The 20,699-nt window shown below is 44.4% G+C and overlaps 1 protein-coding gene across 8 annotated transcripts in view; it reads left to right on the forward strand.

Moving 5' to 3' along the window:
- Nucleotides 1-7,504: 7,504 nt before the first annotated feature.
- Nucleotides 7,505-20,699, forward strand: part of KMT2A (lysine methyltransferase 2A) — a 90,878-nt gene continuing 77,683 nt past the window's right edge. For 5 of the 8 annotated variants that reach the window (XM_054241320.2, XM_054241322.2, XM_054241321.2 and 2 more), the window contains exons 1-2: nt 7,505-7,957; nt 10,036-10,134. In XM_054241320.2, coding sequence (XP_054097295.2) covers nt 7,526-7,957; nt 10,036-10,134 — 531 coding nt within the window. In that variant the 5' untranslated portion in view covers nt 7,505-7,525. The remainder of the gene's footprint in view (nt 7,958-10,035; nt 10,135-20,699) is intronic. The other 3 variants (XM_054241323.2, XM_054241324.2, XM_054241326.2) reach the window with 1 other exon arrangement.

Consider the following 20,699-nt stretch of genomic DNA (forward strand, 5'->3'; position numbering starts at 1 on the left):
TACTCTTTGTTTCTCAAAAAGCCCATGCCTTCTCCTGCTTCCGTGAAAGTTTTATGACATAGCACCTTTGTATCTTCAGCTAAACGTAGTATGTGGTACAGAGTAGATGCTCAACAAATGCTTGTTGAATAAATAAAAGGACAAAAGAAAATCAGAAAGCACAAAGGTTGAAAGTAAGGATGCTGAACAGAAGACTACTATGGAAGTATGATATGGAGTAATCAGGAAGAGAGGTGAAAAAAAATGCTTTAGTGCAACATTTCCTTCAAGCTTCGATGAGGTGAAACAATCATAGTCAAATAATAATTACTCCTGTAATTTGTCTCTCTGAAAAATATGAACTTTTGTCATTGGTACAATTTCAAAGGGGGCTACTTAAGTGATTTTAAATAAAATGTTTCTTTTAAAAACAAACAAACACAAACAAAAACCCCCAAACAGCCCAACACATGACAGGCGACTGCCCAAATCCTCTAACAAAATAAAAATCCTCTAACAAAATGACTCTTTGAGTATAAATCCCAAGGTCCAAGAGTGCATCTGGAAAGGGTCATTTATTCTGCAAACATTAATTGGGCTGGTATAGACACTGCTCATCACAGGGGATACAAAGATAAGTAATGCACGGTTTCTTGTCCTCAAAGAGCTCATGGTCCAAGAATCATCTAGCCCTTGCCTCTTGCCTTTGTGCAAAACTCTACTGAATCCTTTTTTTTTTTTTTTTGAGTTTTGCTCTCTTTCCGAAGGCTGGGGTGCAATGGTGCAATCTCGGCTTATTGCAACGTCTGCCTCCCAGATTCAAGTGATTCTCCTGCCTCAGCCTCCTGAATAGCTGGGATTACAGGCGTGAGCCACCACACCCGGCTAATTTTTGTATTTTTAGTAGATATGGGCATCTCTCCATGTTGGCCAGGCTGGTCTCAAACTCCTGACCTCTTTACAGAAAGCAAGATGTCTATGCGAGGGTTGTATTTAAAGTCCTTTTAGGCCAGGTGCAGTGGCTCATGACTGTAATTCCAGCACTCTGGGAGCTGAAGCTGAACTCCTGACCTGCACTTAAGGTCAGGAGTTTGAGATCAGCCTGGTCAAGATGGCAAAACCCTGTCTCTACTAAAAGTACAAAAATTAAGACTGGGCACAGTGGCTCATGTCTGTAATCCCAGGACTTGGGGAGGCTGAGGTGGGTGGATCACTTGACATCAGGAGTTTGAGACTAGCTTGACCAACATGGTGAAACCTTGTCTCTACTAAAAATAGAAAACTTAGCCAGGCGTGGTGGCACATGCCTGTAATCCCAACAACTGCAGAGGCTGAGGCAGGAGAATTGCTTGAACCTGGGAGGCGGAGGTTGCAGTGAGCCAAATTTGCACCACTGCATCCCAGCCTGGACGATAGACCCAGACTCTGACTCAAACAAAGTCCTTTTAGTCTTAGGGATAGCCATATACATACATACATATATATATAGAGAGAGAGAGAGACGGAGTTTCACTCTTGTTACCCAGGCTGGAGTGCAATGGCGCGATCCAGGCTCACTGCAACCTCTGCCTCCTGGGTTCAGGCAATTCTCCTGCCTCAGCCTCCTGAGTAGCTGAGATTACAGTCACGCACCACCATGCCCAGCTAATTTTTTGTATTTTTAGTAGAGACAGGGTTTCACATGTTGACCAGGATGGTCTCGATCTCTTGACCTCGTGATCCACCCGCCTCAGCCTCCCAAAGTGCTGGGATTACAGGCGTGAGCCACCGCGCCCGGCCCCCAAAAAATATATATTTTTTTGAAGCTCAGAAACGGAAACACACGGATTCAGGGGAAAATGCAGCCATTGCTTCCTTAATTAGAGGAGAGCTTTATTTATTTATTTATTTATTTATTTAAGGTGGGGTTTCACTATGATGGCCAGGCTGGTCTTGAACTCCTGACCTCAGGTGATCCACCCACCTCAGCCTCCCAAAGTGCTAGGATTACAGGCGTGAGCCACTGTGCCCGGCTAGAAGAGCGCTTTTTTGGAAGAGTAATGGACTGGACCATTCCTTCCCCAGGAAAAAAAAGCAGCACCTGAGAATTCTGAACAGTTCTCTGCTCAGTGATGATCAAGCCCTCCTTTGGGCAAGCTTAAATAACTAAGCCACTGCTCTTTGTTGAAGGTCTTTGGGATGCAATGTGTCCACTTGGGGACCCTTCAGAGAAAAAATTGCTAATTTCAGAGGGGTACCTACACCAATGGTTAATGTATTTATTATTTACTTATTTTAATTAATTAATTAATTAATTTTAATTTTTTTGTGTGTGTCTGTGAGACAAGGTCTAATCTCTCTCTGTTGCCCAGGCTGGAGTGTAGTGGCCTGATCTTGGCTCACTGCAGCCTCAACCTCCTGGGCTCAAGGGATCCTTCACATCAGCTCCACAAGTAGCTGGGACTACAGGCACATGCCACCAGGCCCAGCTAACTTTTTCTTTCATTTTTCATGGAAACAAGGTCTTACTGTGTTTTCCAAGCTGTTGTTGAGCTTCTGGGCTCAGGTGATCCATCTCTGCCTTCTGAGTAGCTGGGACTATAGGTGCATGCCACCACGCCCAGCTAATTTTTGTATTTTTTTGTAAAGACTGGGTTTTGCCATGTTGCCCAGGCTTGTCTTGAACTCCTGAGCTTGAGGTCCTCCCATCTCAGCCTCCTAAAGTGCTGGAATTATGAAAGGGGAACTTTTATTCTTTCCTTTCTTTTTTTCTTTTATTTTTATTTTGTGTGTGTGTGTGTGTGTGTGTGTGTGTGTGTGAGAGACACTCTCTCTGTCTTCCAGGCTGGAGTTCAGTAGGGTGATCTTGGCTCATTGCAACTTCCACCTCCCCGATTCAAGCAATTCTGGTGCCTCAGCCTCTTGAATAGCTGGGACTACAGGTGTGCGCCATCACGCCAGGCTAATTTTTCTATTTTTGGTAGAGACGGGGTTTCACCATGTGAGCCAGGCTGGTCTTGAACTCCTGACCTCAGGTGATTCGCCCGCCTCTGCCTCTCAAAGTGTTGGAATTACAAGCGTGAGCCACCGCACCTGGCCAAGAGGCACTCTTAAACATTGCTGGTGAGAGTATGAATTAGCATAACTTTTATTGAGGACAACTTGGCACTATCTATTAAAATTACAAATGTACATACCTTTTGACTCAGCAACTGCTCTCCTAGAAATCTATGCTACAAATTTGAACATTTGCAAAATGACATATATTAAAGGTTATGCACTGTAGCATTGTTTGAAATACATACAATAGATTGGAAACGAGTGCCTGGCAATAGAGAACTGATTAAATTAAGCTCTATCTATTCCATACAGCCCCAATAATGAGGAAACTGTCTACTGATAGTAATGATTTCCAAGATATAAGTGAAATAAGCAAGATCCAGGAAATGGGTTGGATATGCTTTTATTTATGCCAAAACTTCTATGTGTGTATGCTTGTATAGGCACTGACTATGTCTGGAAGAATATACAATAGAATGATAACAGTTACCCCTACTAAAGGGTAAGTAACATTACTGGGGTTGGGGAGAGGATGCTTCAGAACAAAAATAGAATGAGGACTTTTAATTCCTTTACTTTTTCTTTTTTTTGAGACAGAGTCTTGCTCTGTCTCTTAGAGCTGGAGTGCAATGGCAGTATCTCGGCTCCCTGCAATCTCCGCCTCCCAGGTTCAAGCAATTCTCCTGCCTCAACCTCCCGAGTAGCTGGGATTACTGGTGCCCACCACTGCGCCTAGTTAATTTTTGTATTTTTAGTAGAGATGGGGTTTCACCATGTTAGCCAGGCTGGACTTGAACTCCTGACCTCAAGTGATTTACCTGCCTTGGTCTCCCAAACTGCTGGGGTTTCAGGCATGAGCCATCGTACCCAGCCCCCTTTAAATTTTTTTTTTTTTTTTTTTTTAAGAAAGAATCTCACTCTGTCACCCAGACTGGAATGCAGTGGCGTGATGTCAGCTCACTGCAACCTCCGCCTCCTGGGTTCAAGTGATTCCCCTGCCTCAGCCTCCCAAATAGCTGGGGTTACAGGCATCTGCCACCACACCCAGCTAATTTTTGTATTTTTATTCGAGACAGGGTTATCTCCATGTTGGCTAGGCTGGTCTTGAACTCCTGACCTCAGGTGATCCACCTACCTTGCCATCCCAAAGTGCTGAAATTACAGGTATGATCAGCCTTAAATTTTTGAGGGGAGTTACGCTTATTTTTTTTTTTGTCTTTTTTTTTTTTTTTCCTTTTTGTGGAGAACCAGGTCTCGCTATATTGCCCAGGCAGGTCTCAAATTCCTAGGCTCAAGCTATCCTTCCGCCTCTGCTTCCCTAAGAGCTGGGATTACAGATGTGAGCCACAGCGCCCAGCTGGCCTTAAATTTTTAACCTTATGAGTGTATTAGGTATTCAAGAAAAAATATGTTGAATTAAAATTTAAAATAAAAAATAAGTAAAGCACATGCTGTTTAAGGTACCTAATATGTAAGGCATAGAATGCCTTTTTAAGATCAGCAGGATGGTTAATGGATATTTGGTGTCAGACCCCAATGAGTTTTAGCACTTCTACTTACTAGTTGTGACTTTAGACATTATTCTTTTTTAAAAAAAATGTATTTATTTATTTATTTTTTTTTTTAGAAGGAGTCTCACTCTCTCCTGGAGTGCAGTGGCACAATCTCGACTCACTGCCATCACCACCTCCTGGGTTCATGCAATTGTCCTGCCTCAGCCTACTGAGTAGCTGGGACTACAGGCGTGCGCCACCATGCTTGGCTAATTTTTGTATTTTCAGTGGAGACGGGGTTTCACCACATTAGTCAGGCTGGTCTCGAACACCTGACCTCAAGTGATCCAACCTCCTCGGCCTCCCAAGTGCTGGGATTACAGGCATGAACCACCACGCTCAGCCGCCTTTAGACATTGTTCTAAAGCCTCAGTTTCCCCATTTGTAAAATCAGATTTATCTATAGGACTGAGATAACTGAATGCACATAAAGCACTTTGGCTCACAGAAAACACTCAAAATGTTATTATTAATATTTTTGCCCTAAAATCTTCAACTGTAAACCAAATTCTGATTTGCTCTGGCTCCTTTTGGACTAGTCTAGAGGCAAAGAAACAAACTGTATGATTTCTCAAGGAGTTTTTCAGCTTAAAGGCTTGAGTCTGGAGACTCCACACAATCTTCAAAGACATTCTTCCTTCTTTCTGCTGCCACCCAACCTGCAGACCTCCCACCTGTGTTAAAAGAAGTGTGCTTGAAGTGAGGTTACTCAGAACCTAGCCGGTTCATGTTTTCTCAAGAGTGGAAGGCGGGAAGAAATCCTGTTGACACAGTTATATAAAGCCTGTCACTCAGTCCCCTGCCTATTACCTCTGCAGACCGTTATGCATATTAAAGAAGGGGGGGCGGCAAATACAAAAGAAAAATAAGAGGGACGAGAGAGCGAGAGCGAGCGAGCGAGAGAGAGAGAGAGAGAGAGAGAGAGAGAGAGAGAGAGGACAAATCAGGATGCTTAAGGGAATCCACGTGGTCGCCAATCTGTAACTGATCAGAGCAGCTACACTGAAGCAAAAACCCCAGCGCCCAACGCTGAATATATTGCAATGGAGAAACCCTCCATAATGGGGTGTCTCTGTCCTTAGCAGAGCCTTGGGGCTTCCGTTTAAGACCCCCCCCCCGCGGTACTCCCACCCCTTCAGCATCTAGTAAACCACGCGCTGTAACAACGGAATCTTGTTCTGTGTGCGTTGTGCGAGTGTGCCCTTTGCAAACCATCTGGGCCCCATCCTGCGCGGTTGGAACGAAGATCGATTCGGGATGAGTTGGGGGAGTTGGGGTTTGCCTGTGTCTCCTCCCTTTCACTGTTCCTCTCCAGCCCCCATCCCGTCGTCCGCCCTGCACAAATGTTTCGCCAGTGGAGGGACGTAGGTTTTCAGCACCAGGAGGCTGTGGACCTCTGGAGGCGTGCAGTGCACCCTCCGGAGGCCCTGAGCTGAGTGCAACCTGCTCACCACGACCCTCCTCCTCCTTCCCAAATTCGCCGCCCCGGGCTGTAATATTACAAGCAGTGCGCTGTACCGGTGCTAGAGTCCAGGAAGGCTGCGTGACCTTCCAGCGAACTCCACCTCGGCTTGGGGGATGGAGGCTGCCCCGGGGCCTGCAGGCTGTGTATCGATCCCCCAGCCTCAACCAACGCAAGTTCTACCAGCGCAAACCCTTCCCTCCCCTCTCGGCTTTCCCAGCCTCGCAGGCTTCTAACGCTTGGCTCGAGGCGCCCTCCCCTCTTCCCCTCAATAAAGTAAACCCGGTGGATATTCATTCCCCTCCCTAACTCGCCTCCTTCTCTCCCCCTCCCCCTTCAGCTTACTAACCCCGCGCACAGAGCTCGCCGCCGGCGGGCCCCTTCCACCCAGTGTATCATAATGCCCAACGCTCTCCTCCTCCCCCTCTCTTAATCAGAAACGTGCTCGCGAGCCCCCCCTCCCTCTGCGTGCATACATTAGGGTCTGCTTTGCATGCAGCGGCAGGCAGAGACCAGAGGAAGAAGGGGCGGGGGCGCTTTTGCCCGCCTCTTCCCTCCAGGCCCCGTTAGCCACCCAGCTTCAGCTTCGTTGTAACACCGTGTCGTTAGCGGAGCACGCCGTGGTCTCAGTACCCGGGCTGGAGAAACACAACCCAACTCCCTGCAGAAGGGCACGAAAGCCAGACCAGTGCACAGTAGAGCGAGGAGGTGGCAGGAGACCTGCTACTCGGCGTGTGCATTTTGGAGAGAGCTCCAGCATGAAAATGGGAGGGGCTCCTTTTTTATTTTTTTAAAGTGCGTTCATTGAGGGCCTTTCTGTTTTGCATATAGTAAACTGGGCAGCGCTTCTGTTTTGCATGTAGTACAATAAGGACTCTTTTATTCTGGAAGCGTTCAATTCGGGCTAACCCATCTTGTATCCGTGCCCCGGGGCGGAGGAGAAGGCTCACTCCTCCCCGACCCAGACGCCGCGTTATACTGGAAGCTGCTCTCCCGGGCGGTTCGATTCCCAGCGCGTCCCGGGAACGTGTGTAACCGGCCTCTCGGCGCTCAAGGCTGCAGGCGGCCCGGCTCCCTCCGCCTCCATCCTCCGCAGAGTCCTCGCCCCCTCCCCCTCTCTCCGGAACCCGCGCTCTGCTCCGGGCTCCCGGGCTTCCTTCCCCCCTCCTTTTCCCAAGCAATGCCTCTCCCGGAGGGCGGGGCATGCAGTTATCCAGGTTGCGGGGCGGGCAGGCGGGCAGGAGGCGGCGGCCCGGGCCTCAGGATGGAGTTGCAGCGCCCAGGCGTCAGAGGCGGAGGCCTGCGGCCGCTATGCAGAGCGCGGGGCAGCGCCCGCCGGCCCAGCAATCTGTATAGCGGCAGGCAGGCTGCAGGCGGCCGAGCGGCGTCGAGCTGGTTAGGCAGGTTCCCGGGCCCCGTGCCCCCCCCTCCGCCTCCCCGCCCCCCTGTGTTGTCGCCTCTCCCTCTCGCTGCTTCACTTCACGGGGCGAACATGGCGCACAGCTGTCGGTGGCGCTTCCCCGCCCGACCCGGGACCACCGGGGGCGGCGGCGGCGGGGGGCGCCGGGGCCTAGGGGGCGCCCCGCGGCAACGCGTCCCGGCCCTGCTGCTTCCCCCCGGGCCCCCGGTCGGCGGTGGCGGCCCCGGGGCGCCCCCCTCCCCCCCGGCTGTGGCGGCCGCGGCGGCGGCGGCGGGAAGCAGCGGGGCTGGGGTTCCAGGGGGAGCGGCCGCCGCCTCAGCAGCCTCCTCGTCGTCCGCCTCGTCTTCGTCTTCGTCATCGTCCTCAGCCTCTTCAGGGCCGGCCCTGCTCCGGGTGGGCCCGGGCTTCGACGCGGCGCTGCAGGTCTCGGCCGCCATCGGCACCAACCTGCGCCGGTTCCGGGCCGTGTTTGGGGAGAGCGGCGGGGGAGGCGGCAGCGGAGAGGTAAGGGGGCGAGGAACCCCCAGGTCCGGGGTCTCGACCCTCTGCGGAGCCCCTCCCCTCCCCCATCCGGTATTGAGGAGCATCCCAATATCTGGGACCATCTCGGGGTCCCCGACCCGGGGCGAATGGCTCTCCCATCTTGGGACCCCCATGCTGGGCTGCAGACCCCCAGGCATCCCCACCCCGGGGTTTGGACCCATCTGGCTGAGGGCGTTTGTCCCCCGCTCTCCTCCCCCTGACCCTTCCCCAAATCCCTTGGCACAGACCCCCTCGCTGGGGTTTCCCATTCCGGGACTGAACCCCTCCTCCCTTTTACAGATTACCTCATCCGAGCAAGATTCCTCCCTCCCTCCCTCCTAGAGACCTGATCCCGCCACATCCCCGCCTCCCTCTCTGGGCAGATGTGTTACTCCTAGGGCAGTTTTCCTCTCGGACATCTCTCGGGTGATGGCCTCATCCAGGGCCACGTTCTCCTAGCCCTTGGGGATCGATGTCCCTTCCAGCACCTTGCTTTCGAAAACCTGATGAACCCTCGCCCCATCCCCGGGCCAGGTCCCTGTGCTGCCAGCCACTCCCCCTTCCTTCATCTCCACCCTCCACCCTCCACCCCCACCCCAAGCAGTCAGATCCTCCCCCATCCCGCCCTACCCCACCGGGGAAAATCTCCTCTCCTCTGCACCTTGCCTCCTTTCCCTCTGAAGATAACGGTGACTCCTCATACAGCAGTCTCTTCCCCCTCACCCTCGTCTTACAGGGCTACAGTTTCTAGCCTATAGGTAGCCGGGAATTACTCTACCTTCACTCCACCCTTTCCCTCCTTTAGAATGAAGGATTAGTGGCATCTTGGAGGGGAAAATAGTCCACTGTCCCCTAGGCTTAGAGAAGAGCAGCTTTCCACCACTCCCCTTAGAGAGGGGGCAGGCTTTCCCTCCAGCTCTGGGGAAGGGGCCCCTGTGAGGGGAGGTGTTTGTGGGGGGACAGGGGCAGCATCCTCCCAGGGGAAGCAGCTGCTCTCCTACCCCACCCACTGCGCCTGAGAGCACGCAGTCTCCAACCCGAGCTCCCTCCCGCCCTTCTCTTCTCATCATTTCATTATTGATCCACCTTTTCCTAGGCCAATCCTGGGGCTCGGAAGGGGCGGGGGAAGCCAGGTTGGGGTGAAGAGAGTAGATAAGGGACAGTTATACTTCAGTGTGGTGGCGGTGGTTGCTTTGGGATGGGAGAGAATTATGAAGCAAAGTTATTCCTTAGAAGGAGGACTTGGGGTTTCTCTCTGTTTCTTTAAAGGGGACCCAAGGTAGAGGAAGGGTCAGAGCTTTGCCCCTTCCCCATTAGTACTGGGACAAGAACGGAGTTGCTTCTATAAGCACTATTCAGCCCCCCTTCAGCAAAGAGGAAAGTTGCCCAGGGAAGGGAAGTTGAGTTCAGATTCAGCCAGTGGCGTTGCGCATTTGTTTTCCATTGGATGCAGAAGGGGGGAGTTTGAATTGTAGAGGGGGGAGAATGGCATGGGGGATGCTAGGAGGAGGAAGAGCAGCTGCTAGGGGCTGAAGCGAAGGGGGGTAGGGGGTTGCTGCTCTGGAGTGCTCTTGATTGAAACAGAAAGGGAAAGATAACAACCAGCCGTTTCCTGCGTGCTCTGCCGTTGGTGCACACAAAATATCCTGGGCAAACCCCTTGTCCCCTATTGTGCCCCGCACCCCTTTAGGTTTACGGAAAGATCCTGGGAAGAAGGGGAGGGAGGAGATCCCAAGGACCCCGGCCCCTCCTTTCAAGGAGCTGGCATTTTTTAGTTGTTAGTCTTCCTGCCTCCTTTTTTTTAATCGTTTCTAAGGCAGCCTGATCAGGAGACTGACAACAACCCGCCTTCTGACAGAGCAAGGAGGACATGATGGGGGCGTGTTCCTTGCTGTGTAGCTAGCTGCAGCGTCCCCTTTCCCTGCCTCTCTCTGCTCTATCTCCACCTCCTTTTCCCAGCCTTCAGAAGGCAGCTGCAGTCAGCAGGGTTGTTTGAGACTATTTATTGGTTGCTGTAGATTATTATTTTTTTTTGAAAGGCCAATTCTGTATTTTTTAAGCTAACAACACAGATCCCATGTAGTTGGAGAACCAAAGGCCTCATACATGACAAAAAGACTGAACCGTTCAGGTTACTTGCATGGAGTTGGTGCTTAAATGTGAGTTGATTTTGCTTTTTTAAAAGATACAGCAGCAAAACAAAAAAAACTGACATTTCATTTACCTGCTTATTTTCAAAATTGAGACTTGCCTGGTTACATGTAGCATTTAGTATATTTGAGTTTAATAAGAAAGTCTCCATTAGGAGAAGTTAGTCCATTTCAAGGGGGTCCTAAGAAGCATTTTCTTCTTGTTTAGTATGCTTATTTATTTTGTATTGAAGGGCCAAGCATTCACTTTCCAAATGTTACTACATATTCAAAAGCAAAGTTTTATGCTGACAGCCTCCAATCATAGCTTTTCAAGAGACTGGTTAGAAAGAGAGCCACCTGGATTCAGGGACCTAATGTTTGGGCACCAGAATATTTTATCTGTTGGTCTTTGACAAATCATTTTCAAAGTTTTAATCAGGGGCTACTCGTTTTCTTATCTATTGGTATTATGAAATAATTGTAAACTAGTGTTTTATTTTGCTTAACACTAGTATATAGTGTAAAGCCTGTCAAGGAATTGCAGTTATTTCAAATAGGATCATATTTATAAGGGGTTTTTGTCTTTAAAACTTTCTCCTGAGCAGTAGTTGCTGCTTCATTATGAGAAGAGTGGTTGACTCCTTACATTAAACTTGAATGTTTTTTCTAAATTGGACTTGAATGAGCTGTGTTCCATGGGTAAGCTTTTTATGTGGTGTTTGAGGCAATCTAATATGAGCTGATGGTATGCATTGAGTAGTGGTAAACCTCTGACCTGGTAGCTTTCAGTGTAGAAACCAAGCATCTTTTTTTTTTTTTTTTTTTTTAAACATAGTCTTACTAATCAATGATAAAGTTCCAAAGGGGAAGTTTAGGACTCACCCTGGGCCGACATAGAATTCTAAAGATTGCTTCTCAGAACTCACTCATAGCTCTGTATCAAGTCTTATCATGAAGAAATGGTTTCATGATCCAAAATGATTCTACCTCTTTAAACTCTGGTTTGCCTTCAGTGGATAATGACTAAAACTTGCTCATAACAAAACCTATGTTAATCCTTCTAAAACTAGGTAACAGAACTTCCAGATCACTTTGCTGTTTGACCTCCCTTAGCCCTAGGAGACTTGTCCTTTACTGCTGTTGGTTCCTACCTTCCTTTGTATTGAATATCTGTATGAGAGTTAGGAAGCAGAATTTAGGTTTTCTTTTATTGAGCGCTGTAAGAAATCGTAGAGGTCCATTTTTTGCCTTTCTTCTCGCCTTCCCTCTGTAGTGTCAGTATTCCATTTTTCTGAGGATTGTCTCAGGTAATGTTCATACCACTATACTTTGCTATCTAAATAGACATAGTATAGCAGCACCCTTTCTGTTGACTAGAAGTTAGACTGTTGTAATAATAAACCTACATATTCAAAAGCAAAGTTTTTTTTATACAGAAACAGTGTATTTATCAGCAACTAGTCTTTATTAATGTCATAATCCAGTTACCTTCCCTACTACTTCACAATATATTAAAAACAAAATTTCCATCCTGATCATAACTTGGATATAAATTGTAACTGAGTTACAGCATTGGTGTGTATTTGTTTTCACTTGAAATTGCAGCTTAGTTCATGTGGACTGAGGCAGGCTTTTGGGTCAGACTTGAAAAGGTAGTAGGAGTGTCTGTGATTTTTTTTTTTTTTTTAATGTTTACTGGGCATATATGTACCAAGAGTGGGAGTTGCTCCTTCATTACCTTCACAGCTAATCCTAAAGTTGGCAGAAGATAAATGAAGGAGGGAACACAAGTAGAGTGGAGTGCATGAAGCCTCAGATTAGAAATCAGTGAATGTGAGCTCTCATCTCCATTACTAAACAGTTATGAGACCTTGGGCAATTCACTTTTAACCTTAAATTTCTGATCTGTAAAATGACAAGGTTGGGCTAAATAGCTCATGGATCTGTTCTGTGTCAGTATTATGATTCCTTTCTATTATATTAAATTTTTGGTCAGATTAGAACTTCTTATTCTGGGTTTATTTCAAGAGTCAGAGTCAAGTGAGACAATTTGGTAGTTTTTGTTTTCTTTTGTGTCAGGGTCTCACTGTGTTGCCCAGGTGTGTCTTGAACTCCTGGGCTCACACGATCCTTCTGCCTCAGCCTCCTGAGTAGCTGGGATTTTGTTAGGTAATTTTTAATATCAGATTATACATTTGCCCATATAACCGGCATTATTAGGAGGAGAAATTTCGACTTGGAAAGTTTTCATTGTGTGGAAAAAATACAAGGACTTTGGTGAAGCTGACCAGTTTCATTTATAAGAAAAATGAGGATGAAGTTTTTACACATAGTGCTGAGAACCTACAGAATCCCAGGCATTAGCCGGTGTTTAGAAGCCCTCTTGTTTAACTAAATGTGTTTTCATTGTTGTGAATTCCAGACCATCCAAAAGAAAAGTTATTTTCAGTCTAGGTGGTACATTCCTTTAGATGTATGAACTTTTGAATGAAAAGAAAAATCTAATACATCAATGTATTTATAAATCTGAAGTGATAGTACCTACTTCATAGGATGTCATTATTAATATGTTCTGAAATGGTTTGTACTCAGCATTAGAAATTCAGTCTTTAGAACTGTTCTTCCTCTGTGACTGAAAACTAGATGACATGTCCCCATCTTTCCCTTCCATTTAATTGTCTTAAGGCACATGCTCCTGGAGGAAATCATTCACACAATAATGATCTATCTTCTTACTGGAAGTTGAGAGAAAGTATTCCCATCTTGACTTAATTCTCATCTCGTTGCTCACCTTGGAGCTGTCCTTCCGTAGAGTAGCTGTGCAAACTCTATACCAATTGCCTCCCTTACCCTGTGGCTAGAGGGGGTGGCAACAGTGCTTTGCTTGCTCAGAGGCATAACAGACTGCAGTGCCTCTCTCTTTTGGAAACTCACTGTGTTTTAATTGTAGGTCTCCTAATTAAGATCTCTTTGTGCCTGCCCACATTCCACTAGTGTTGGCACAGAACTTCAGCTTCCTTCTAGCACTTAACTGAAGGCCTTCAATCGGGCCTTTTGTGAATATCTTGTCTCTTGCCATTCTTCCTCTGCCAAGGTGGAGAGCCCAGTGGCATAGACCTTTGAGAAGGGGGAAGCTTTGTGACTGTCACTACTTTGGGAGGAATTTGTTCGAGGATTGCTGGGATGGGACCTTTCTTTGTTTGCATATGTTATTTTCAGGGATTAAGAAAGGTTAAATTACTAATGAGTCTGGCATGACATACCTACATTTTCATCAGATTCTTAACCCTGTAGGCACTAGTAGGAAAGAGGATGCCACAGAGTTCACTGTTACAAAGTATTTGCTTGGATGTTATTTAGACTGGTTTATGAAACTTGATGAGTAAAATATCGTCATGGAGTAAATCTCAGACCAGTGATTTTCAGGACTCGGAGGTTGTTGAAAACAAGACAATCAAATGAAATTATTGATCGCTCCTAAATTGTATCAACTTTGAGACACAGACTGAATTAAAGTTAGCTTTGAGATCTGAATTAACCGTTGATTAGAAAGACTTTAGGAGGTTCTGGAACTTGTTGAGTTAATTAAGAATACCCTTGTTGGCTCCAGTATTTCTTGGGAAGTTCAGGAATTGTCTAGGCTTCTAGAGTATTTTCAGACTAACTGAAAATACTCTAGAAGCCTAGACAATTCCTGACCATCCCAATAGCTTTTCTGGAAAAAGTAGTTTGACTTTAGTTTCCAGGACCTTAGTGTTCAAAATACAGCATGTCCTTTACTGCATCTATATGTGGCATGCTAGAGAAAATCTGTCTTTTATTAAGAAAAAGGAATCTTAACTCCTTCACCTGGACCCAGATGGCTTCATTGATCACATCAGTATGAGGTTACGCAGACAAAGGGCTGTTTTTGTTGTTGTTATTGTCATTTCATTGGTTGTTGAAGAAGGCCTGAAAGAAGGAAGTACAGGATATTTTATGGCATGCATTAAATAAAGCTGGAGGCCTGCACTCTTATACCTGAGTGGGTGGTTTTATGGCCTAATTCTCTTAATTGCTGGCATTTATGACAGTGTGGATGCTACTGGCCCTGTGGCTGAGGTAGATTGTGCTGGGAATAGGGAGAAAAAAGGGGTCCTTTTGTTAGTCTTTTCATTTTCCCCCTCAATAAAGTCTCTGAGAAAGCCCTTAGGAAATACACAGACACTTGGACTAAGGGAATGACTTCCCATAAAATGGTTCTTTATGTTTTTAAAATGATGAGCTGCTTTTCTGGACCTATCCAAAGAAATCCATACCACCACTGTTAAATATTTCAATGAGTTTTTTACCTTGTCAGGTTACACAGCAGGGGAAGCCAACCATGAGACTGTAGCTGCTGCCAAACGTTTGCTTTAAAGACTTAAGACATTTGAAAGAAGAATTTTGTTATGTGATTTGTAATTGTTGTGGACCATATAAATCCCCTTGAAGGATTAGTCCAAAACTTCCATAGGCCAAGCTCGGTTTAACTTTTAGATGTTGAATTGACTGTATTGCCCTAATGAGTTTTAGTTTTAAGTAAACAACAAAGATGAGTTAGTTGGCAGTTTTCTGTGCAGTGTATGAAAATTCCCCTTCCCTTGAAATGAATAGTTGTTTTTCTATTTGACAAATAGACTGAAGGGATTTCCCCAGATAGCTTACCTTTAATTATTGCTACAGCAGTACCCTGTGAGGTGCCAATGTGTAGCATCTGTCCAGTGGCATTTATTTCAGGAGTTGGAGTTTCTACCATATATAGTATTTTATCCATTTTCTTGCATTTCTGGTTTTGTGTTTTGTTGGAATGTTTGGGTATAGATGTTTTGATGCCTTTCCATAACAAAAGCTATGAATCTTTCCAACATTCATACTGTTTTAGAGAGATCCGCTTTTATTAGCTATGGTTTGCTGAAGCATCATTGTTTCATTCTCATTTTATAGCATCAATGTAACGGTAGCTTTCTGTCTTGAATTAGGAGAGTGGTATTGTGAGGAGTGTTTTTGGAGAAAAGTTTTTTCTTTAGGCTCTCCTTTATACCATTCAGTTCTAAAAACTAGGGAAAAGTTAATACATACATATTTACACATGCCCATATTCAACTTCTGTCCATCTATGAGAATTGGCCACCACTTTTTAGATCAAACACAAACATTGTCCCTAGATTATTGCCTTTAATTATAAGCAGTAAAACCTTGTGGATAACTACATCTCTTTAAGCTTAGCTAATGAGGAAATCCTTTTGTAATCTCTTTGGCTAGGATTTTTTATTTGTGCATATATAAATACCTTTACAGAAGAAAGGGAGAATCTTATCATCTAATCTGCAATGGTATGAGATAGTATAGCACAGTAATTAAGAGTTGTTAAGACCATGGGCTCTGGATTTCAACTGCCTGAATTCAAATCTAAGCTCAGCCATTTATAACCTGAATGGCTTTGGGAAAATTGTTTTTTGTGTGTTGTTGTTGTTGTTTTGAGACACAGGGTCTTGCTGTGTTGCCTAGGCTAGAGTGTAATGGCACAAACATTTCATTTCAGCCTCAACCTCTAGCGCTCAAGCAATCCTGTTGTCTCAGCTGCCTACGTAGCTGGGATACAGGTGTGCGTCACCACATGCGGCTAATTGTTTTATTTGTTGTAGAGATGTGGGCTCACCATGTTGCACGGGTTGGTCTTGAACTCCTGGCCTCAAGTGATCCCCCTACCTCAGCCTCTCAAAGTGTTGAGATTACAAGTGTGAGGCACTGCACCCAACCAGAAAAGTTTTTGAGCCTCTCCATGCCTCAGTTTCTTCATTTGTAAGTCAGTCTTCATAACCTTATTATGAGGCTTAAGTGAGATCATGTATGTAAGCACTTAGCACTTTGCCTGGCCCATAGGAAGCCCTAATTATTAGAACCAAGTGATTGAAAGGAGAGCAGGTTGAAAAAAAGGTTCTAATCCCTTTTTTTCCATCAAAATAACTGGTTTTTATTACAATGAGTTACACCTGTGTATGTATGCATACATACACCTATTTGAGTGCTATAATCTTAGAATGTTCTTGATAATTGGTCTGAGTGTCAAGTTCTTCCAAAACTAGTTGGAACCAAGTTGAAGGCCAGCCACCCATCTTGGTAACAACATTGGTATCCAACTAAAACATGTTAGAGATAAGGCAAAAAAGAAAGGAGAGAACAAGATCGTAAATAGACAGGTAAGATACCAAGGAACACGGTGCCTCCCTGAGTTACTAATTATCAGGCCAAGACAGCTATAATGGGGTTGCCACCTATTGTCTCTATAACTAGTGTTCCTAATCTTTTTATGAGTAGAGCACTTGGTGGTTCCTTACAACAATTCTGAGGCTCCTCAGGGTTCTTGGGCTCCAGGTTCACATCCATTAGTCTATACTTGGTGACATTTGTTCTTAAATGTCAGCTTCAGGAGAATGAGTGCTGGTCTACAGAGATCAATGCAAGTAACAGTTTAATTTAAAGAACTGCTGAGTTGTAGAGTACAATTACTGGGGGTTGGAACTTGAATAGAATGGTCAAAAGCAGATTAAAGTTTAAGAATAACTAGTAAAGAGTAGTGTGTTTAAGGAGGAAAAGTACAGTTTTGGGCCAGGTGTGGCGGCTCACACCTATAATCCCAGCACTTTGGGAGACCAGGGCAGGCAGATTGCCTGAGGTCAGGAGTTTGAGACCAGCCTGGCTAACATGGTGAAACCCTGTCTCTACTAAAAACACAAAAATTAGCTGTGCATGGTGGCAGGCATCTATAGTCCCAGCTACTCAAAAGGCTGAGACAGGAGACTCACTTGAACCCTGGAGGTGGAGGTTGCAGTGCGCCAAGATTACACCACTACACTCCAGCCTAGGCGACAGAACAAGACTGTCTCCAAAAAGAAAAAAGAAAAGTACGGTTTTGTTGTACATCTCTTTAAAAAAAGATGTGCAGGCTTGGCAGACTGGCTCATGCCTATAATTCCAACACTTTAGAAGGTCGAGGCAGGCAGATCACTTGAGGTCAGGAGTTTCAGATGAGCCTGGCCAACGTGATGAAATCCAGTCTCTACTTAAAATACAAAAATTAGTTAGGTGTGGTGGCATGCACCTGCAATTCCAACTACTTGGGAGGCTGAGGCACGAGAATCGATTGAACCTAGGAGGCAGAGATTGCAGTAAGCTGAGATCGTACCGCTGTACTCTAGCCTGGGAGACAGAGTGAGACTCTGTCTCAAAGAAAAGAAAAGAAAAGATTGCTAACATACTCAATATACCATCAGAAACCATCAGTACACCTCAGAAACTGAGGCACAGACAAGTAATTTTCTGTAAGTCATATGGCTAGTTAGTGGCAGAGCTAGAATTTAAATCTGAACGTACAGATTCTTTGAAAGTTGAATCTTGCTCTCTGCACTGTGCTATCTTTAAGTCCTTTCTCTTCCCACTCTCATCCAATCAATTTCTGAGTCTTGTTTATTATATTATTGTAGTGTTTCTTTCATCTGTCTCTGCTGCTCTATTCCTGATGTCCTAGTTTAAATTTCTATTACTTTTGCATAGTTTATTGTGGTAATCTTCTCATTGGTCTTACTGCCTATCTTTTCACCCTACACAGTGATACACAATATAATGGTTTTCTTAAATACAGATCTGATTATGTCACTTTATTCCTAAAGTCCTTTGGCTTCTCACTGAAGATGAAATAAAATTTAAGATTCTCAGCCCTGCATGATCTTGCCAGCCTATATTTCTCCATTTTGAACCATGTCTCCTGAATGTACATTGTTACTGCTTCAACCACATTGGACTACTGAGCTATGAGGTGTTCTCCACAGTCTTTTTTTATCTGCCTTTGTACCTTTGGTAAAGCCTTTCCTTTGCCTTAAAGTCTTTCCTATTTTGACCTGTCTTGGGCTTATTCATCTCCCGTGGTTCAGTTCAGATTCCCAGATCCTGACTCTTACATGTAGTTTTCACAGATTGTACTGCTAGTTGAAACTCAACTTCTTTCCTGTTTTTTATACTTTGTACATTACCCTTAAAGAACTTAACCTAGTATACCTTATGTTGTGATACTTTTGAAATCTGTCCATCTTTGTCCCATTAGTGACTCCCTTAAGACATGGGCCATTTTTAAGTCATCATTTATGCTTTATGTTTTTTATAATGGTGGCTTTTTGTATAGTGAGTATTTGTTGAATTGAAAATTTGATGTACATACAACTTTTAGGAATACTTTGCTGGGACATATTACATAAACTAGGAGAACTTACACAAGACTACTAACAGAATATTTGGACTAATTATTAAGAAATACTAATTTAAGTATGGCAGAGGAAAGCCTAGGGACCATGATGGGACGTTTTTGTAAAGGTACTGTTGGGGGTTTTGAAAGTGATGTTAAGGTATCTTGATAGGATGGCAATATCTTTTATGTAGGTAATACTTAGCACTGATCATCCCCTTACTTGAGTGTTGTTTCCATTTCTAGGTTCCTCAACTTAAAAGGGATGAGGAGACCTTGGAGACGGTTCTGAGGAGACTCAAAAGATGATTATATGATTGGAAGTCAGTCCTGTGAGGAAAGGTTGAGAGAATAAAAGATTAAGAGGCAACTTGATAACTCTTCAAAAAACATGAATGGATCCATTATTAGGAATAGTAACCAGCGGTTCCCCAGCTCCACTGACAGTAGAATAAGAGAAAATAGGTTTAAACTGAAATAAGGAGTAGTTGTGTAAAATACCTTATTGGTAATGATAGTTGTCATTATAGTCGTGGTGGTAAAAAGGTTATCAGAATAATTTTATTATCATTTCTGGAAGTATATTTTAAAAGTATAGTCCTGCCTATATATGTATAAAATGACCTCTCAAGCTACCTTTTCCTTCTGTGAATCAGTAAATAAATTCTTATTCAGCTGCTCGAAGCAATAATTACTTTTTAGTAGGAAGCTTCCAGATAAATTTCTTTATGAAGTAAAGGTTTTTGTAGTGGCTTTATAGGAGAATAAAATTTTTGTAAGTGGAGCTAAGAGAGAAATCTTGAACATCAAGAGAAACCTAGGAAAACAGTAGGTGTGGTTTCAATATAGGAAACAAGTATTTGTAGCTTTTATGTCCATTTTCAGTTGTCATTTAAAGAGATATGCTGCAGAATAGCTCTTGTTAAGGCTGTCACTGCTTGTGGAGGCATTATAACAAATGCTTATTATAAATCATTTCCAAACTAATACAAGTTTGCTTCATGTGAGTTGATACTATAAAAGCCTCTGACCCTTGGCTTTTGAGGCTGTGTAGAGGGCTTGCATCACTCAGAATGAAACCTTTTTAGATATGTTGGGTTGCAGAAAGCATTTCCTGTACAGTCAGAATGAAAACTTGAATTGGGATTATTCACATAGATTACCAAAAGTCTGGGCAGAGTTGATATTACCACCAGCCAGTCTTCCTACTAACTCTTAACTCCAGAACCTTCATTGGGTTATTAAAGCTTTAGGACTTTTGAATATCCTACTGGAATTGTGTATGAATTTCTTCTTTTAAGAACTGATACTAGATTTATTTAAGGCTAGTTACATAACTTCAGGGTTTTGTTTTTTTTTTTTTTTTTGAGATGAAGTCTTGCTCTGTTCCCCAGGCTGGGGTGCAGTGGTGCAATCTCGGCTCACTGCAGCCTCCACCTCCCAGGTTCAAGTGATTCTCCTACCTCAGCCTCCTGAGTAGCTGGGACTACAGGGGCATGCCACCATACCCGGCTAATGTTTGTATTTTTAGTAGAGATGGGGTTTCACCATGTTAGCCAGGATGGTCTCGATCTCCTGACTTTGTGAGCCACCGCACCCAGCCTTGAGTATTTTTTGTTTCATATAATAAACGGTCTCTACTTTTAACTAAAATGCCTGGAGTTCATAGGTGAAGCTGGACTGTTGCAGGAATTCTGCAAGTGTTGACAAAGTGAAGGGCAGTTTGACTCCTTAATTATAAAATTGGATGTTACTTGAAAAACTGGGAATTGGAAGTAGAACAAATTCCCTATAACTTTTAATTGCTTGTCATACATTCAGAAAACAAGAGATATATTGCTTGTATAAATTCAGAAAACGGGATTATAAAAGCAAAGACCAATTTTCTTATCATTCTTTGTTCTACTTGAGAGATTCAAGTGTTGGAGTAATAAAAAATACCAGGGACTTTCTTTTTTTTTTTTTTTTTAAATTTTTTATTGGATTACAGGTTTTGGGGTACATGAGCAGAGCATGCAATACAGTTGCGTAGGTACACACATGGCAGTGTGCTTTGCTTTTCTTCTCCCCTTCACCCATATTTGGCATTTCTCCCCAGGCTATAGGGACTTTCTTTTTTTAATAGGTCAATGCCACTTAATGTGGGCTTCTCAGAATGTGATGGCAGCTTCCAAATATGATGTGGTAGTCAGAAGAGACCAATTGGTTTTTCAGAATATTAAGAATATAAAATTTCCCAACTCATATATTTGAATATTCTTAAAAAAATAGTAAGTCAAAATGGTGTTGGTGGGCTGGGCACAGTGGCTCACAACTGTAATACCAGCACTGT

The sequence above is a fragment of the Callithrix jacchus genome, chromosome 10, assembly GCF_049354715.1.
Source record: "Callithrix jacchus isolate 240 chromosome 10, calJac240_pri, whole genome shotgun sequence".
Taxonomy (NCBI): domain Eukaryota; kingdom Metazoa; phylum Chordata; class Mammalia; order Primates; family Cebidae; genus Callithrix; species Callithrix jacchus.